This window comes from Poecilia reticulata, linkage group LG5, assembly GCF_000633615.1.
Source record: "Poecilia reticulata strain Guanapo linkage group LG5, Guppy_female_1.0+MT, whole genome shotgun sequence".
NCBI classification, from domain to species: domain Eukaryota; kingdom Metazoa; phylum Chordata; class Actinopteri; order Cyprinodontiformes; family Poeciliidae; genus Poecilia; species Poecilia reticulata.
The window spans coordinates 28,774,531-28,791,804 of record NC_024335.1 but is presented as its reverse complement, the minus strand read 5'-3'; the positions used below and the strand labels follow the sequence as shown (position 1 = coordinate 28,791,804).

General features: G+C 37.4%; 2 protein-coding genes across 3 annotated transcripts in view; both read left to right on the top strand.

Moving 5' to 3' along the window:
- Nucleotides 1-5,499, top strand: part of chia.1 (chitinase, acidic.1) — a 5,650-nt gene extending 151 nt beyond the window's left edge. The window contains exons 2-12 of the mRNA XM_008410274.2: nt 104-163; nt 1,107-1,139; nt 1,227-1,431; nt 2,430-2,486; nt 2,576-2,741; nt 2,951-3,075; nt 3,911-4,034; nt 4,326-4,508; nt 4,735-4,851; nt 4,934-5,060; nt 5,156-5,499. Of these exons, the coding sequence (XP_008408496.1) occupies nt 145-163; nt 1,107-1,139; nt 1,227-1,431; nt 2,430-2,486; nt 2,576-2,741; nt 2,951-3,075; nt 3,911-4,034; nt 4,326-4,508; nt 4,735-4,851; nt 4,934-5,060; nt 5,156-5,364 (1,365 nt within the window). The 5' untranslated portion in view covers nt 104-144 and the 3' untranslated portion in view covers nt 5,365-5,499. The remainder of the gene's footprint in view (nt 1-103; nt 164-1,106; nt 1,140-1,226; nt 1,432-2,429; nt 2,487-2,575; nt 2,742-2,950; nt 3,076-3,910; nt 4,035-4,325; nt 4,509-4,734; nt 4,852-4,933; nt 5,061-5,155) is intronic.
- Nucleotides 5,500-13,849: 8,350 nt separating this feature from the next.
- Nucleotides 13,850-16,973, top strand: LOC103465448 (acidic mammalian chitinase-like). 2 transcript variants are annotated; one of them, XM_008410273.2, is made up of 12 exons: nt 13,850-13,879; nt 13,987-14,050; nt 14,148-14,174; nt 14,277-14,481; nt 14,609-14,665; nt 14,788-14,953; nt 15,053-15,177; nt 15,248-15,371; nt 15,702-15,884; nt 16,006-16,122; nt 16,199-16,331; nt 16,469-16,973. In XM_008410273.2, exons 2-12 carry the CDS (start codon nt 14,026-14,028, stop codon nt 16,714-16,716), a joined length of 1,410 nt encoding a protein of 469 aa, XP_008408495.1. In that variant the 5' UTR covers nt 13,850-13,879; nt 13,987-14,025; the 3' UTR covers nt 16,717-16,973. The 2 variants fall into 2 exon arrangements, with proteins under 2 accessions (XP_008408495.1, XP_008408494.1); XM_008410272.1 differs by lacking the exons at nt 13,850-13,879; nt 13,987-14,050 and having other exon boundaries at nt 14,105-14,174.
- Nucleotides 16,974-17,274: the final 301 nt, after the last annotated feature.

Below are 17,274 nucleotides of genomic sequence, written 5' to 3'. Positions count from 1 at the left end.
TTACATTATTACATTTTTAAAACCTACACACTTTCTGTTAACAGCTTTGTTAAACGCTTTTAGCAGCTGTTGTTTTATGTTGTTCATTCCTTTGGCGTTGCAGATCTGCAGCAGTGAAGGCACTGGAACTCCAACCGGGACAAAATGACTAAGTTTCTCCTCGGTAAACCTTCTTCATTCACTATTTAAGCCGATGAGCATTCAAAGCAAAGACAGCAATGAATGGATTTTATTGTGTGTCAAATATATATGATTGTCAAGCTGCTGTTGCTGCTCCTCCTTCTACTTGCTCATCATGATCATCATAATCATTATGCAAAGTTTGGATGATAGATTTGAACTGTTTAGGTGATTATATAAGATGATACAGAAGTTTGTGCCTCAAACATTAAGAGCTTAGCAGCTGGAAAATTTGAAACTACCTATAACTGAAACTTTTGTTTCAGTTATAGGTATGTCCAAATATTGAGATAAACTAACATGCATGGCAACATGAGAAATGAAAACCTTGTTTATAATTGTGGTTGAACAAACATGTAAGAAATTTAATTTCCTGTCAACAGCCCAGTGAAAGGAAATACAGCTTTGACGATTTTTTTCAGATTGCTTCAAAACGCAGGAAGAAAAAAAACAGCTATATTTTTTTTCATTTATACCAAAATGTGTTAATTATTATTATTTAATCATATGCCAATGATCCGATGCAAGAACATTTTTAAAACTAATTTGAACATTAAGCTGAGTTTTATGCTCTGTTTGATAACTTGGATCGATTGGAATTGATGTGTGATTGAATTGAAATTCTAATTTTTGCAAAGTTTCTTGTGACAAGGTTTGTTGTGAAACAGAGCTGTAGAAATGAACAAAATAGAACTGAATTGTTTGTATAGCTGTCAAAATATGTAAAGAATATATAATATGTATATGAGATATATATATAAAAAGATACATATTGAAACAAATATGAACCAGGCCATAGGAACAGGTTGATAATTTGGGTTTGGTGCACAACAAATATGTTTTATCTTCCTCTTGGTCTTATTAACATAATATGAATAAAATTATGTTATCTTGGTTCATAATCTTTCTCTCTCTTTGTCTGTTAGCCGCCGTGGGCTTTCTGGTCCTCGCACACATCGGTGAGTTTCTGCTGTAAAATAATAAAGTTGCATTTTTTTTAGACTGAATGCTGACCATCTTTATGGCTTATCTCCAAATGCCCTCAGCTTCATCCAACAAGTTGGTGTGTCATATGACCAACTGGGCCCAGTACAGACCCAGCGGTGGTAAATTCACCCCGGACAACATCGACCCGTTCCTCTGCACCCATGTCATCTACGCTCTGGCCACCATCAACAACTTCAACCAGATCACTAACATTGAGTGGAACGATCAGGAGCTGTACGCCAGCCTTAACGGCCTCAAGAAATAGTAAGTCTGTATAGCAACACGATTTCTCATGTCCGTATTTGCCAAGTCCAAGAGCATCTGTCTGCCATGGCTTGTATGATTCTCAAGCCACAGATATTATTTTATGGGGCACAAAATTGACTAAAAACATAATGGAACCCTGAAAGCAACACCAAGAGAGACAAAAACAAAACTGTTATGGTCTAATAAAAGTATGTTACTTACCCTTACACCTGAATCAAATTTTATTGGCAGAACTCCAGAGTGCCAGACCGCATGCTGAAGAGGAAATTCAGTGTTTTGATTACAGCATGTTGCTAAAAAGACACGTCTAAAAGTTGCAGAGCCATCAAAGACTGGAGTTTGACTCTCCTGATCTAAGGAAACATAGCAGAATTAGCCAAAGCGCTCACTTGCAGGATCTTACGATGGCTCCAACTTTTAGGAAAGATCACTAGAGAGCATGTTCCAACTCTCAAGAGGCAGTACCTTCTTTACCAGGCTGCTTGAGAGGGGTGTTATGGAAGAGGCTCTGATGAATTGTTGAACCTTGCAACCATGCCCTATGGGGGGTTTTGTGGGGGAAATACTGCAGGAGTATGATGTATCTAGGATTGGAGAAACCTTTTCAACAATCCGGCATAATGAACAGGATCTGAAGGCCCAGTCATTCAGAGGAGGTTGGTTATTTGATCAGTTTGCTTCCTGTGCCTCCTTTGGAAGATTTCCCTGGGGAAGAGCCAAAACTCACTTGAGAGATTCTGTATCCCAGCTGGCCAGGGAATCCTTGGGATTCCCCAAAATGAGTTTTGGGTCTCACAGAGGAAAAGGACATCAGGGATTCCCCCTGGACTTGATCCCAGATAACCACAAAGCAATAAATGGATGGATGAAAATATTCAAGTTTTCTAGCCCACTGCTAAGCTGTTTAAACTACATTGGCCTGGCATGATTATGATGGGAAATTTCTTTACTTGTTTTAAGGTTTACTCTATTTTCTGCCTATCTTTGTCACTTAGCAACCCTGCCCTGAAGACTCTGCTGTCTGTCGGAGGCACTGTAAATGGAGTGAGCCCGTAAGTCCCAATTTATCAACACTTACTGTTTAATGCATGTTTCTTAAGTACTGAATCCTTATAGCAGACATAAAATATTTTCCGTTCAGATACATTGCCATGGTTGGCAAACCAGAGACCCGACAGGCCTTCATTAAGTCAGCAATCAGCTACCTGCGCGCCCATGACTTTGACGGGCTGAATCTGGACTGGGAGTATCCTGGACACAACGGCAGCCCACCGGAGGACAAGGAGCGCTTCACTCTGCTGGTCTCGGTAAGCAGACCCTTCATCACTACCCATTACAGCAACTTCTGATGTGCTGTTATCTATTATTTAACTTCTGCTTTGGAGAAGTTTGTCCTTAGTCCTTATGTAAGATAGGATCATTCAAGATGGAATCGTACATTAGATTTTTGCTTATTTTCAGTGTCAAAACAAAGGTTCTCATTTAAAAATTGAAATCTTTGTATTTCTGCGTACAGGAGCTGGCAATAGCGTTCCAGGATGACGCCACAGACAACAGGAAGACAAGGCTGCTACTTTCATCCAATGTGGCCGGCTTCGTTTCAAACATTGACAACGCATACGACGTCAGCAAGATCGCAGCGTAAGTTTCACAAACCTGAAGTCATTTATGCTTGTACTGTACATCTATTCTGGTCAAGACTGAGAGGAAGAGACATTCTTAAATCCCAGATCAGCAAACTGGTAAAAGCAACTGCTTATAAAGAGGCGGTCACACCTGTTGATTATTAAAAAGGGAATTTAATCTGCAGCACCTGCTGCTTATTTTCCTCTTAAGTTTTATATAAGGAGCGAAGATCTTTGATTCTCACAAACAGGGTTAATCTTTGTTTAACAAATATAATATTAAAAGTAGGTGCCGGTCGCATGATGTTGTATAGTTGGGGTCAAGTCTAAATGATTTGAAAACCTGGGAAATATCACATCCTTTTCTTTATACCCCTAAACACATGACCCTCAAAATGGAGGTTGGATTGTTTTATTACCACAATTTAATATTCTCAGCAAACAAAGATATTAAGAACATATTTTGCTTTAGATTAATTTAGATAAATTGTTTGCTGTCTTATACAGTTGTTTCAAATGTGTATATACATTGCTTTTACAGATCAATACTTGCATATTTGCATTAATTCATTCTTGCTTTTCCACTTTTGTAAAAACACTGTGTATACACATATTTACAAGAAAGAAAAAAATATATTTTTTGTCTTTTTAAAATATTTGTGTTCAGGTTTTCTTCATTGAGATAAATCTGATTCTGAAATAGTTTGAAATTGTTCATTGACCAAAGTTAATGGGATCAACAGACAGCCGTTCACAGGACCTAATTGTTAAAAACAGCCTCATTTTCCAATTTTCTATCAATTTTGCCTTCATGTTAATCAAAAATGCTGTTTCTCCCTGTATTCCAACAGCCACATGGACTTCATGAACATCATGAACTACGATTTCCATGGATACTGGGAGCCAGTGACTGGACACCACAGCCCACTGTACCGCAGCTCTGTTGACATCGGATCACAATTTCACTTCAACATTGTAAGAAACTAGAACTAGATCACACTGGACGGCAGGTTCTCAATTGACTTGTAAATATAAGTTAATAACATATTCAATCTACATTCACACTGAGAGAATATAGATTGAATAAAAAAAAATATCAAAAGTACATTAAAGTGGTATTTATTGTTTATTGGATTCTAATTTGAAGATCCTAGTTTACTGTTGCTTGTCAACCCAACCAGCCTTCTGGACACACTTCATCAAGTTTGAGTCAATGTTTTATATCCACATTGCAAAACCTTTCACATTTAAACTATTTTTCCACAGAACTCTTCAGTGTCTCACTGGATATCTCTGGGGGCACCAGCAGAGAAGCTGCTCCTGGGTTTCCCAACATACGGCCGGACCTACCGTCTCAGCACATCGGCGAACGGCCTTGGAGCTCCATCCAACGGCCCCGCAGACGCTGGACCCTACACCCGTACTGCCGGCTTCTGGGCCTACTACGAGGTATGGCTTCAACATTAATGAACTCGGTTAACTTTATGGCACACATCAGAAATAAACACGATAATGAACGTTTTTTGTAAAAGCGGTGGAATAAAACTACAACAGAATATGTTGATCTACATGTAATGAGAAAAAGCGCATTTAGAGCAGAAAGTTGGATCTTTACATTAGTTGTGCCAAGTTTAAGTATTTACAACTCAATGTTCTGTTTTGGTTCTGCTTCCAGATTTGTGACTTCATCAACGGTGCAGAAGTTTCCTGGATCTCTGAGCAGCAAGTTCCTTATGCCACCTACAGCAGTGCTTGGGTGGGCTATGATGACAAACGCAGCATTTCTTCCAAGGTAAGTAAAACTGTTTTTCATTCATTTGTTCACTCATTATCTGTTTCTATCAAACTGATGGCCATTTCTATTGATCTTGTAGGTCCAGTTTATGACTTCAGCGTCTTTGGGCGGTGCTCATGTGTGGACTCTGGACATGGATGACTTTAGCGGATCGTTCTGTTCAGATGGACAATACCCCCTCGTCAACCACCTCAGAATGTCAATGGGTATATTTCCTTCTTCTCTTCTACTATCTTTTAGCATGTCCTTTTTTAACCACTTAATCTATAGATTGATTTTTTTCTGTTGTCCCCGTATGAAGGTTTCGCTCCAAAACCAACCACCACACCGCGACCCACAACCACCAGGGATCCCATTGCCGATTTTTGCGCCGGTCGTCCTGATGGGTTGTACGAGAATGCAGCTGATAAGACCACCTACTTCCAGTGCTTCCAGGGAATCACTTACCTCCACCACTGTCAGCCTGGTCTCGTCTACTGGGATTCCTGCAAGTGCTGCAACTGGCCTTAAGCCAGAAAAGCATCCTCTAGAAATTATAACATTTCATTGAACATTCACACTGTATGTTAGAGAAATCTGTCCAAAGTGTCCATTACTGCTTAACCTCCAGAGTGCTGCTCAGGAGCACAAAATAAATCAGTGATAAAATCTCATTGTGTCTGACTCAGTTCTGAAGACATTAGAAGGTTTTTGAACAAATGCAGCAAATATGATCCATATCACAATATTATATCACTTTAAAAGACAATTTGTGTAATCCGACTAAGGTGTTACAAAATGTTTAACATAAGACAGTTGTTGCACTTTGGTGGCAATTTGAAACATTGTTGTGTCAAGATTAGCTTTAAAAAAAGAAATATTGCTACATGACCGTTTTTTAAAGGAGGTTCTTGTCATATAAACCGTCAAACACGGTTCAGAAAAACGTTTGCATAATCAGACGAACCACAGACTGCCTGATAACCCTGACCCATTAAATGACCCAGTAAAGAGATAAAAAATTCTTCATCAGACAAAATCAGATTTAGACTTGTTGATACAAATCCCTAAGCTGTGATCAACCTATCGTTTTTATATGTATGTTCAAATTCAGGTTCTCACACAGAATCACATTCAATGGACTTATCTATATCCATATATTTGAGTGTTGGGCCATTCACAGGAGGTTCGTTGAGAAGGAGAAAGTGTTACAGGTTGAAACATACAATATTTTCATCCCGTTGTTCCCGAGAAAAACACTAGGGGGTGCTGTTACATTTATCCATTCACTTTCGCAACCGGCTATGAGACGACTCATATCCTCCCTCACGTTGTTGCATAAAAACACTCAGACGCTTATGACGTGCACAAATTAAGCGTTTGTCCTATAGTACAGAAAAAGGAGGCTTGTGTTACAGGTTAGTTGGTTCTAGGTCAAGTTTGGGTGAGTTAAACATCCTAACTGACCTGAAATGCTAACAAATGAAATTCACAACTGTACTGACATATTTCTATATTTAAAGGAGACAATTTACCATTTTGAGAAGCAGTTGAATATTAGACTCAGACATTAGCAAGATAATCTGTTAGCACAGGATGGGAATAGGATGGGTGAATCGATACACAGCAAATCCAGGAGGCCCAGATTAACACTGTCAGATTTGATTTCAACACTTTTAAAGTGTCTATATGGGTCCACACCAGAAAGTGTTTATTTAACTCTTTTTGGAGAGTTAGTACTTTAACTCTTATAAAGTGTCAAATATCAAATCTGCTGGAGTTAATAATTTAACACTTACTAACACTAATTCAGTGTTAGATCTTAATATTAACTCTCACAGAGTTCTTCTTTAACTTCTTAAGAGTTATTTGTAATTAAGGAATTGAGGAATGGAGCGAAGGAATACATTTTTACTACAACTCTAACAACAAGCCTCAATTACAGAAATGTAGAGTTTCAGAGATATTAACACTTACATAATCATTTTTGGAGCTTGAATCTTCGAAGAATCCATGGAGGGATCGGGAGGGAGAGGTTAGGCTGACGACTGGAGATTCATCCTCAACCAGACTGGATCTAATATATACAATAAAAGGATTAAAACATGCTGCAAAACTATAAGAAGACATAACAGCGGGAATAATGCGCTCAACGTGAAAAAGCCTTTTATATTTTTTCAAAGGAAAAAAATCGATCAGAAAGGTTGATAAATCTGACCAATATTCATGTAAACGTTCAACATCATGAAAAAACATACTCCAGATTATTACGGATCTGTTCAAGTTAGCCAAGAATTTGATTAAATGTTCACCGGCTCGATATTTTCCAACACTTATACTCCGCTAACATTCGGCATGCTAAGCTAAATATGCTAACACCGAGCCGTGTGGCGAACGTGACGTCAGTCATACAGGTTGAGCTCAACTCAAAATAATAGTTATAAACCATCTCAGAAAAAAAAGACTTACCAAGCGTGGTAAACACCTCAGACAGGTGGAAAGTAAATAGTCCTGAAATAACTTGGCTTCTGTCGCTTCGCTTGGAATCTGTGATTCTGGGCGCAGTCGGTGAAATAACTCCTTCAGTGTTAGAGCCGCTGGTGGAGATCAGAGTTAAGAAGTAAAGAGTTATTGATTCTATTTTAACACCTCTAGATCTGATACGAAACACTTTGATTTAACACTGGATTTTAACTACTAATAATAAACACCCCAGAGTTACATAAACAGAATGTGACTCTATGAGAGTAAAATTAACTCTGCTTTTGCACAAAGTCTACTAACACCAAAACATTTGACACTTTTGAATTTGCTTTGTACGTTTCAGAATACATGTAGGATTTATTTATTTATTTATTTATTTATTTATTTATTTATTTATTTATTTATTTATTTATCAAGAATTAAGAGAGTAATTTGTCATTTGATAGCTACGTGTCAGTAAATACCATTTTAAACATCACTTAGAAATGTTTCTGCCACTTTCAAGGTGATTAATATATTTTTTTCTTCATCAAAATATTCTGTGGAAACATAGCCTCTTGAAAATAGCTGTTTTGAAATCAAAGAACAAAGCATAGAATTAGACCTAACAGATCTGACCTCATGCATAGGCCACGTCACCACTGATACCAGATCTAGAAATGTTTTCAGTATCGGATCGGTGCATATCTAGAAGGCCCCAGATTATCTCTGTGCTTCGCTGAAGCTTTATGTTCAGAAGTCATTCATAAATGAGAGCTGCATGCACATGTGGATAAAATTGTCAATACCTTTCTGTTAATGTTTGAAAATCCCACAAAGGACACTGAAATAACTTAAAAATCAATAATAGATAAAAATATTAAATATTAATGACTAAAAATCAGATGTTACTTTTGAATTATTATTCAATCGAATCATTATAAATAATAAACTAATGATGATGATACCTCTAAAAATACATTTAAAATAACTTGAACATATAGGCGTGTTAAAGTTGTGTCCTCTAATTTGCATCACAGATGTGTTAGCTGGCCTATTTAAAGAGTGACAAGTACTTAGTGTGTTACATACCTATATGCTCTTTGCTGATATGGAAATATATTGGAAAATATGAATTTCCCAGATATGAAATCTCATATATATAGGAATATATTGCTTGATAGATTGAGTGATATTTTGTAGTATACAGCAACATATTTTTGTTTCTTTAGGTTGAAACTTATGGATTTTATGACAGAATTTTAATATATTTGTTCTTAATTTTTATTCCACTGAATCCAACAATAATGAAACATTTGATTGAAACGAACTGATCTTATGGACCTTGGATTGTTGACATAATGAAACCGTTCTAAATACCTTATGAAGTTTTTTACTCATGTTATCAATAGAGAGATTAATAATTTATTTTTGTTCTCTTACATAAACAGGATGCAAGATATAAAAATACCGATTACTTTTTTACACCCATCTTAACTGCCTTTGTGTTTCTTGAAAAATGAAAGATAAAGGCAATATAGATATGGATTCAGATCAAAAACCTCAGGTTACAATAGACTGATGGCAGCTATGAAGTCAGACAGTCTGTTATTGCCTGAGCTCACCTTTACAAACAGTCTTACAACATCAACACACACTTCATATGTATGCATGATTTTGGTCAACATGATGTAAAAAGAAAAGATTCTGGTTCTACAATGTTTTTGAGTTGTGAATGGCTGACCGAACTGCTGCCTGTACATATTTATGGACTTTGGTTCTGGCTTCAACAAAATCACACAAAGAACACAGATCAGGTCTTATTACTTCTCACCCGTTCCTCCGTGTTCGTGTCTCCCATGACTGCTCTTCACACATCACATCACTTAGAGATGACCCAACTTTAGTAGGTCTAATTTCAGAAGAGGATGAGATGACACACACACAGGTGAGATCCTTGAAGCTTGACCCGTCAGCTGCACAGATAACAATAGTCCAGAGGTCATCGGCACAGCCAGAGAAAATCAGGGCAGTTACCGATCAGACTTCCTTCAGATTCTGTATTTGACCTGTGACCCTCTGAAAGGAGGTGTAGGGTATTACAGTCAAGGCCCATCAAATTGGTTTTATATACATAAAGGTTAACAACAACAAAAAATAATTCAATAATTGTGTATATTTATATATGTATGTATGCATTTTTTAGAGTTACATTGGTCAATAAAGGTTTATTTTTCTAGACTGGTCTATTTGAAAATACACTTATGATTAACATGAATAGAATGTTACAGCTGAACCCTGATAGTTATGAATACTGTGTTGTAAGTAATATGTTTTTTTCCTAACTGCCTGGCATTGAATCAAACTAAAGTTTTTGTGTTTCAGTTTTGATTAACAAAGTTAAAAAGTTCTTATGAAGTTTTCAAACAATTCCTTAGAATATACATTTCTGTAGAATGTAGAGGCCTATAAATTGTTTGATTTGGGTCAGGTACGTTGGGTTTCCTACAGAAATCTCTTCAAAGGAGTTTGCTGGAACTTTGGCCGATTCCTCCTGACAGAACTGGTGTTGATATATAATAATATAATCATCTGGGCTTTTCCTAACTGTTCTATGGCCATAATAGTTAATTGGGTCTCCTTTAACATGAATTACTGCATCAATGCGGCACAGAATGAGTCAAGTCAAGTCAGGTTGATTTGTATAGCACATTTCAGCAATAAGGCAGTTCAAAGTGCTTTACATCATAAAAACAAAAAATATAAAGTTATACAACACAGTCACCAATTAAAGCATTACATTAATAAAAACCTCTCTGTTACTTTATAATTTATACCGCCTCATTAGGATTTGATTAAGAACCAGATTTGTTCTTTGTAATTTCTGTTCAGTAAAACTATTAATCTATAAATCAATAGTAAGGTCTATATAAATATATAATCCATGTTTCTGTATCATATCTGTATGGCATTAAAAAGATCTGGAACTTTTGTTTTTCCACTGAAAGCTCTGGTTTGCACATTAAATTCCATGTGGGTGAAGTTTTATGGATGATACTCTGATGTCCCATTCTCCTGAAGGCAGCACAGAGCTGCACTACCAGAAACTGACAGAAACACTGAAGAGAAGAAGAGTTATGATTAATGTAGTTACAGTTCTATCCATGTTTTAATGCTGCAGAGCTCAGTCGTTTTGCAAATAGTTCAAAGTTTAAACTGGCATGTTGAACATCTTTTATCTGGTCATTTTGTGCAACATTTAACAACTAGAAAATGGCACAAAATAAGAATATTTTTTCCATTCTGATTGGCTGCTGTTAGGCCTACCGATTTTAACTTGAATGTTTATTGCATTTTTTGTAGACGCCTGTGAAAAAAATTTCTATTCCCATGACTTTTTTGTTCTCTGGGAAATTATTTTTGATGATAAATACAGAAACAAGCATAAAAATCAAAACATCTATAATAGTGATAGTAATATTAATGATAAAATAATAGTCAGTGCAAAGTAGCCTACAAATTCTTACTGGGGGGCGGTGAGGAACCTGGATAAAGGCTAGGGGGGCGCTGGGCCAAAAAAGGTTGAGAAACACTGATCTACACCTAACGACATAAAGCCATAATGGCCTCTATGTCATCTACATGTTGGGTCTGATGACTTTAATTTTCCTCTTGGCAATAATCTATAGGCCCTCTGAGCACCACCAGCAGGCAACTCAAGTGACGTGTTTTGCCCAAAGTCACAACAGCAGAGAGAGGTCTTGAATGGGCACTCTATCGATTGTGAGACAAACTCGTACCACCATCACCACCATCTACCACAACACCTTAGGATTATCTGCGCCAACCTGATATAAATTCTCATCCTTTCCACTTGAACAATCATTTATTAGACGTGCAGAAAATACCAGGAGTTTAATTTATTTTTCAGTTCGATGACTATTCAACCGGTGATAAGAACATGTCACTCAAAGACAAGTAAACACCACTAGAAGTATAAAACGTGTTAGCTATCAAGCTAATTAATATTTATAGTGCAATTAGATAAACAGGCCACCCTGACGACAACATAACATAAATCTCTAGTTCAAAGGAATCGCTGAAATTTGTTTCGTAACCTGTCTTTTGCTTTTTTTCTGTAGTTTTCACTACAGAAAACTACAGATCATGACGTTGATCATGACTAAACCTTTGCTGGAGATATCAAAAAGGTTTTCCTATGTTAAGGAATACATAGCAAAAACATGTAATATCTGAAACTTGAAAAGATGACCACCATTTGCTCTATTGAATCTTTTAATATCAGAAAGTTCAAAGATCAAAAAGCATTTTTCTTTTCCAACTTTTATTTGTTGAAAGACGCGGTCGTTTCTAAATCATATTCAAATAAAGCAAAATTCGCAGTTTTGTACAAAATCCATACACGGACCGACCCACCCGTATCAATTCTGTACAAAATATTTTGCATGGAATTGCATCCCCTAACAAGACTTTGAAGCGATTGTTGCTACGTGTTTGTCCAGGAAGAATGAATGCTGAAAGTCAAAGACTCGATGCTATTTGCTTGGTTTCTTACATAGAAACATTTTCATCTACTTTGAATAATTAATTGAGCATATCGTACTGTTTGATAACAAGGGTCAAATGGAATGTATGTGTGACTGAACTGATTTCTCTGTTAAGCACCTTGAGACGACGTTTGTTATGAATTACTGCTATAGAAATAAACTGAATTGAATTATTTCAAACACAAAGGCTAATTTTACTTAATTAGCTTTTGTGTTTCCTTGTCAGTGCGTAACTTCAATAATTCTTAAAATCGGTAACTTTTTGTCACCTTGTTGCATAGATGATTTAAATGTATTGAGTTTCATGCTGATGCTGTCACATCATTGCTGCAGGGCTTGGAACCCTAATAAAGATTTCAGCTGATAAACATCAGGTTTATCCTGGTATTTATGTCCTGCACATCAGTTACATAAGTATGATTATATTTAATTTTTTAACGCTGTGTAATAATGAGAGAGGTATTAAAATACCATGGTGAATAAAATTTGAACTATAAATCTACTACAACTAGAAGGTTGACGGTACTCATTACAAAGTTTAGTGCCGACATATGGGAGATATTAGTAGAGGTGGGCAGAGTACAGCAAACACGTAGACAAGGAGGAGCAGCACTACTTCTACATATTTTTACTCAAAAGTAAAAAGCAGTCGTCCAAGAAATGACTCAAGTAAGAGAAAAAATTATTTAGTAAAAAAGTCTATTCAAGTTTTTCATTCAGTGGGTAGAAAATCCAGAAATTTTAGTCAAGTGAGAGTAGAAATACTTTATAGTAAAATGACTCAAGTAAAAGTAAAAGTACAGGATAGAAAAAATGCTCCTAAAAGTAAATTAAAAAAACAACATAAATATTAATATAGTAAATGTAATATAATAAATGTAATTAGTTACTATCAACCCAAATATTAGTAAAGTGATTTAAAAAAATGTACTGTTCTGGACTTTTACACAGTATACGTAAGCATATTTTTAAAGTGGTCTCTCTACTTTAATATGCACTCAGTAAATAAAATTGTCACACTGAAAGTATGCAGAAATATGTTATATTTTAAAAATCTTGTTATGCTTTGACATCTGGCATTACATTTGTGGTTTTATTATTGCTGCAAGGTATATGCATCATGGTCATGAATCATCAGAATTTCTTGGAATTTAACTGGTAATTTAATTTCAGGTTATCAAATATTGCTGAGTTTATTTGTGTCGGCTTTATAACCCCATTATGCAACTCTGAAGCTGATCTGCACAGCTGACCGTGTTCTTTTCATCCCAGTTTTGTGACCCAGGGTGGATCAGTACTGCAGATCACAATCACTGAGGGAAGAAATATGACCTGTAAGCTGAAGAATATATTGTTGAGTGACAGTCAGTGGTTTCCTAAAGAAGGAAGATAGAGCAACCAAAGCTCTGAATAGAAAAAACTCCAATTATGGTGGAGAAATACTCCATTAGCCTTTCTGCTAGCTTGCCTGTGTGTGAACGTAAAATGGAAAAATCTCACCCTTTTGAAGTTATTCCATTTTCTGTCTTATGCTGTTGCATGTTTTTTTTTTCCAGGTATATAAAGTTACAGTCTGCTTGATGCAGGAAATTCAGCCATAAGTAAATTAATATATAAATATAATAGCAAATTCTTTCTGCAGCTGACTTAAGTATTTTATTTACTGCACTATTTTGACCCTATCTATTCTCCTAGCAGGTTCTCATGACAACAGCAACAATATTGTACTGATGTACAGTGCTCAAAGGTCTATATGGCTGATCAATGATATGATAATATGTAATTTGTTGCACAATCTCAATGACACCTAGACCCTGACTAAGTAAATTATTATCCATATGTAGCATTTTACCATCTTATCTTTACATATTCTAATAAACATTATATTTATGATTCTAGTTTGTTGGAGGTTGGTACAACTTTTGCTCTCTCTCTCTCACTCACTTTCTCTCTTCAGCAGTGTATAAAAGACCACAGTTTGCTGCCACTCGTTGGATTTTTGGTCTGGTCCCACGGTGAGTTGAGGAGGGGAAGGACGTCCTCTGATGTTTAGCTGAAACTATCTATGTTGACTTTTTTGTGTTACTAATTTAAAAACTCTGTTTCTTTTTTTTGCTTGTAGTCATCTAAAGAAGTTGTAAGAAAAAAACAAAATTACAACATGGCAAGGCTCGTATTGCTCACAGGTATTGTAAAAATCATGGTTCAACAACCATTATGAGGTCCATCTGTATTGTTGAATGTATGGTTTCATTTGTCTCCCTATTCTTTTTTCCACCAAAGCCTTGTGTCTGGTGCTTGTCCAGCTGGGTAAGATAAGACATACTTTCATCAACCGACACGATTTACATACTTAATTTTGAAGAACTCCACTTTGAGGTTATAATTTCATATTTTGTTGCTCTTTCACAGCATACTCAAGCAGAATGGAGTGCTATTTCACCAACTGGTCTCAGTATAGGCCTGGTGAAGGCAAATACCTGCCACAAAACGTAGACCCCTTTCTGTGTACCTCTCTGATCTATGCCTTCTCCATCATCAATCACGCCAACGAGCTGGTTACCTACGAATGGAACGACGATGTCCTCTACAAGGCCTTCAACGAACTGAAGTTGAAGTAAGTCAGAACAGTTAAGATCGTTATGTCAGACGAACATTTAAAGCATAAAGCTTTCAATGTTCACTTCTTTTCAACACTGCACTACATGCTCTTCAAATATTCAGTTTTATTTTTATTTTTCTAGGAATCCTCACTTGAAGACTCTGCTGGCTGTTGGTGGCTGGAACTTTGGCTCCACTCAGTAAGTAACTGTGCAGATTGTCTTTTAAACTCCTGAGACAAATGACCTGCAGCAAAATGTCAATAACTATCGGCTGACTTTGTCTAAAAAGTGTCTTGGTCCTTAAAATCTGTCTCCTCCAGGTTTTCCATCATGGTGTCCACACCAGAAAACCGTCAGAAGTTCATCCAGTCTTCAATCAAATTCCTGAGGCTGCATGGATTTGATGGACTGGATCTGGACTGGGAGTACCCGGGTGCCCGTGGAAGCCCCCCTGAAGATAAGGAGAGGTTTACTCTTCTCTGCAGGGTAGGTTGAAAAAAAACAAACCTTCTTTTGCAACACTAAACTATATTTCCATGTTTTATTTTGACCTCCATCCTCACAGTTTTGGGGTAATTATTGCAGGAACTTGTTGCAGCTTATTCTGCAGAGGCTGCAGCCACAGGTAAACCTCGGCTCATGCTGACTGCTGCAGTGCCTGCCGGAAAGGGAACCATCGATGGTGGATTCGAGGTCGCTGAGGTTGCCAAGTAAGTACTTTGTCAAGTTGTTTCTCACAGGAAGTCTGGGAGTTGTTGACTAAGGGTTTTGTTTACCTAGGGAACTGGATTTCATCAATGTCATGACCTATGACTTCCATGGAACTTGGGAGCAGTTCACTGGCCATAACAGCCCACTGTACCAAGGATCTGAGGATTCAGGCGACCTCATCTATTTCAACACTGTAAGGATCCATTTGCATCCTTATACCATCCTAAAACATATGTCAGGTTAACTGTCCCCTAGTTTGCCTTTAGGTGTGATTGTGTGAATGCAAGATTATTAGTTCTGAGTGAATCTGTTTTGCCCTGTGAAGGACTTGCACTCTGTCTAGGGTGCACCCCATCTGCCATCCATGAGATAGGCCCCCCATTCCTATGATCTTGCACAGATCACAGGAATGGGGGAAGATGTAAGGGCTTATCTATGCATGTGCAGAAAAATGAATGGATTGTTTTGGTACCATGGTATTTTTGTTTATTTATGTTTATCTTTGTTCAATCGAAATTCTTAGGACTACGCAATGAGGTACTGGAGAGACAATGGCGCCCCATTAGAGAAGCTGAGAATGGGATTTGCAGCCTATGGTCGTACATTCCGTCTAACATCGGCAAACACAGCTGTTGGAGCCCCTGCAAGTGGACCCGCTTCAGCCGGACCATACACCCGTGAAGCTGGATTCTGGTCCTACTATGAAGTAAACAACTGCCTTTGGATACTTACTTATTATATGTATCATATTAGTAATATTTGATGGGTAATGGCCTACAAATGAAATACAAAGTTCTATATTCCTGACAATGTTTTCTATTGTGTAGATCTGCAACTTTGTGAAGGACACCACCATCCAGTGGATCGATGACCAGAAAGTTCCATATGCAACCAAAAACAATGAGTGGGTAGGATTTGACAACAAGGAAAGCTACAGGATCAAGGTACGAAGAGCTTCTCCCTGAACACTTAGTGTGTGAGAGGTGATTCCAACAGCATCTCTTATGTGTGGTCAAACAGGTCAACTACCTGCAGCAGCAGAAGTTTGGTGGAGCCTTTGTTTGGGCCCTTGATTTAGACGACTTTGCTGGAAAATTCTGTGGAGAAGGAAGCCACCCTCTACTGTCCCATCTCCGCAGTCTTCTTAACATCGGTGAGGTGTAGTAGAATTCGACCTCAGTCCAAACCAGAAAAATACAATGTCTTCATCAGTGTTTTCTTTTTTACATAAGGAAAATACCAGTTTATGAGTGGTATTTATGTAGTAATACTACAATTCTGCCTGTACAGAGCTTCCACCAATGCCCTCAACCACCACCCCCAAGCCTGGCGCTAGCACTACGTCTCCAACCACCACCACCACCACCACTACACATGCTCCAGGATCTGGCTTCTGCAACGGCAAGGCCGACGGTCTCTATGTCCACCCCGACGACAGGACCAAGTTCTACATGTGCGCTGGAGGCACCACGTACGAGCGGGTCTGCGGAACTGGATCCGTCTTCGCTGACCACTGCAAGTGCTGCGTTTGGCCTTGAGCTTTCAGTGGTAGTGATGTAAAATGTAGCTCAAACCAACAATCAAAAAGACTGCAAATCTCCTCTTCCATCTATTGTTTGTAAAAACACGTACTTACCTGTATTATAACTTGATGCAGAAAAAAAATGTAGTTTTGGGAAAATATGTGACAAGAAATCAAATTTACCAACAAACAGAAACTACCTTTGTACTCATGACTACATTATTAACAGCTGTCAAAGTACATCTTATTGGAAATAAAGTAATAAAAACATTATTTCAGTGTAATTTTATTGTAAATAAAGTATATGAGATCATATAAGGACCCCTGTTATATTTGCAAAAGAAAGGGGGAAGTGTGTAACCCTCAGAACTCCATTTTAAGGAAAAAATATCATGTGGAAATATTGAAGCAACATTTCTTAATATCAGCCAAGTTAAAGGAAGGGCACAAACGGGTCTTCCAAACTGCAGATAGTCCAAAGACTCCGATCCAGGATGGCTTAAAGGACAATAAAAATCAAAATTTTGGAGCAGCCATCACAAAACCTCAGACTCGGTTGTACAGAAAATCTGTG

Coding starts and splice junctions, on each gene's coding strand:
- LOC103465448 (XM_008410272.1), top strand. CDS start 14,105: ATGTATGGTTTCATTTGTCTCCCTATTCTTTTTTCCACCAAAGCCTTG. Junction 14,954..15,052: donor GGTTTACTCTTCTCTGCAGG/GTAGGTTGAAAA, acceptor TAATTATTGCAG/GAACTTGTTGCAGCTTATTC. Junction 15,178..15,247: donor GAGGTCGCTGAGGTTGCCAA/GTAAGTACTTTG, acceptor TTGTTTACCTAG/GGAACTGGATTTCATCAATG.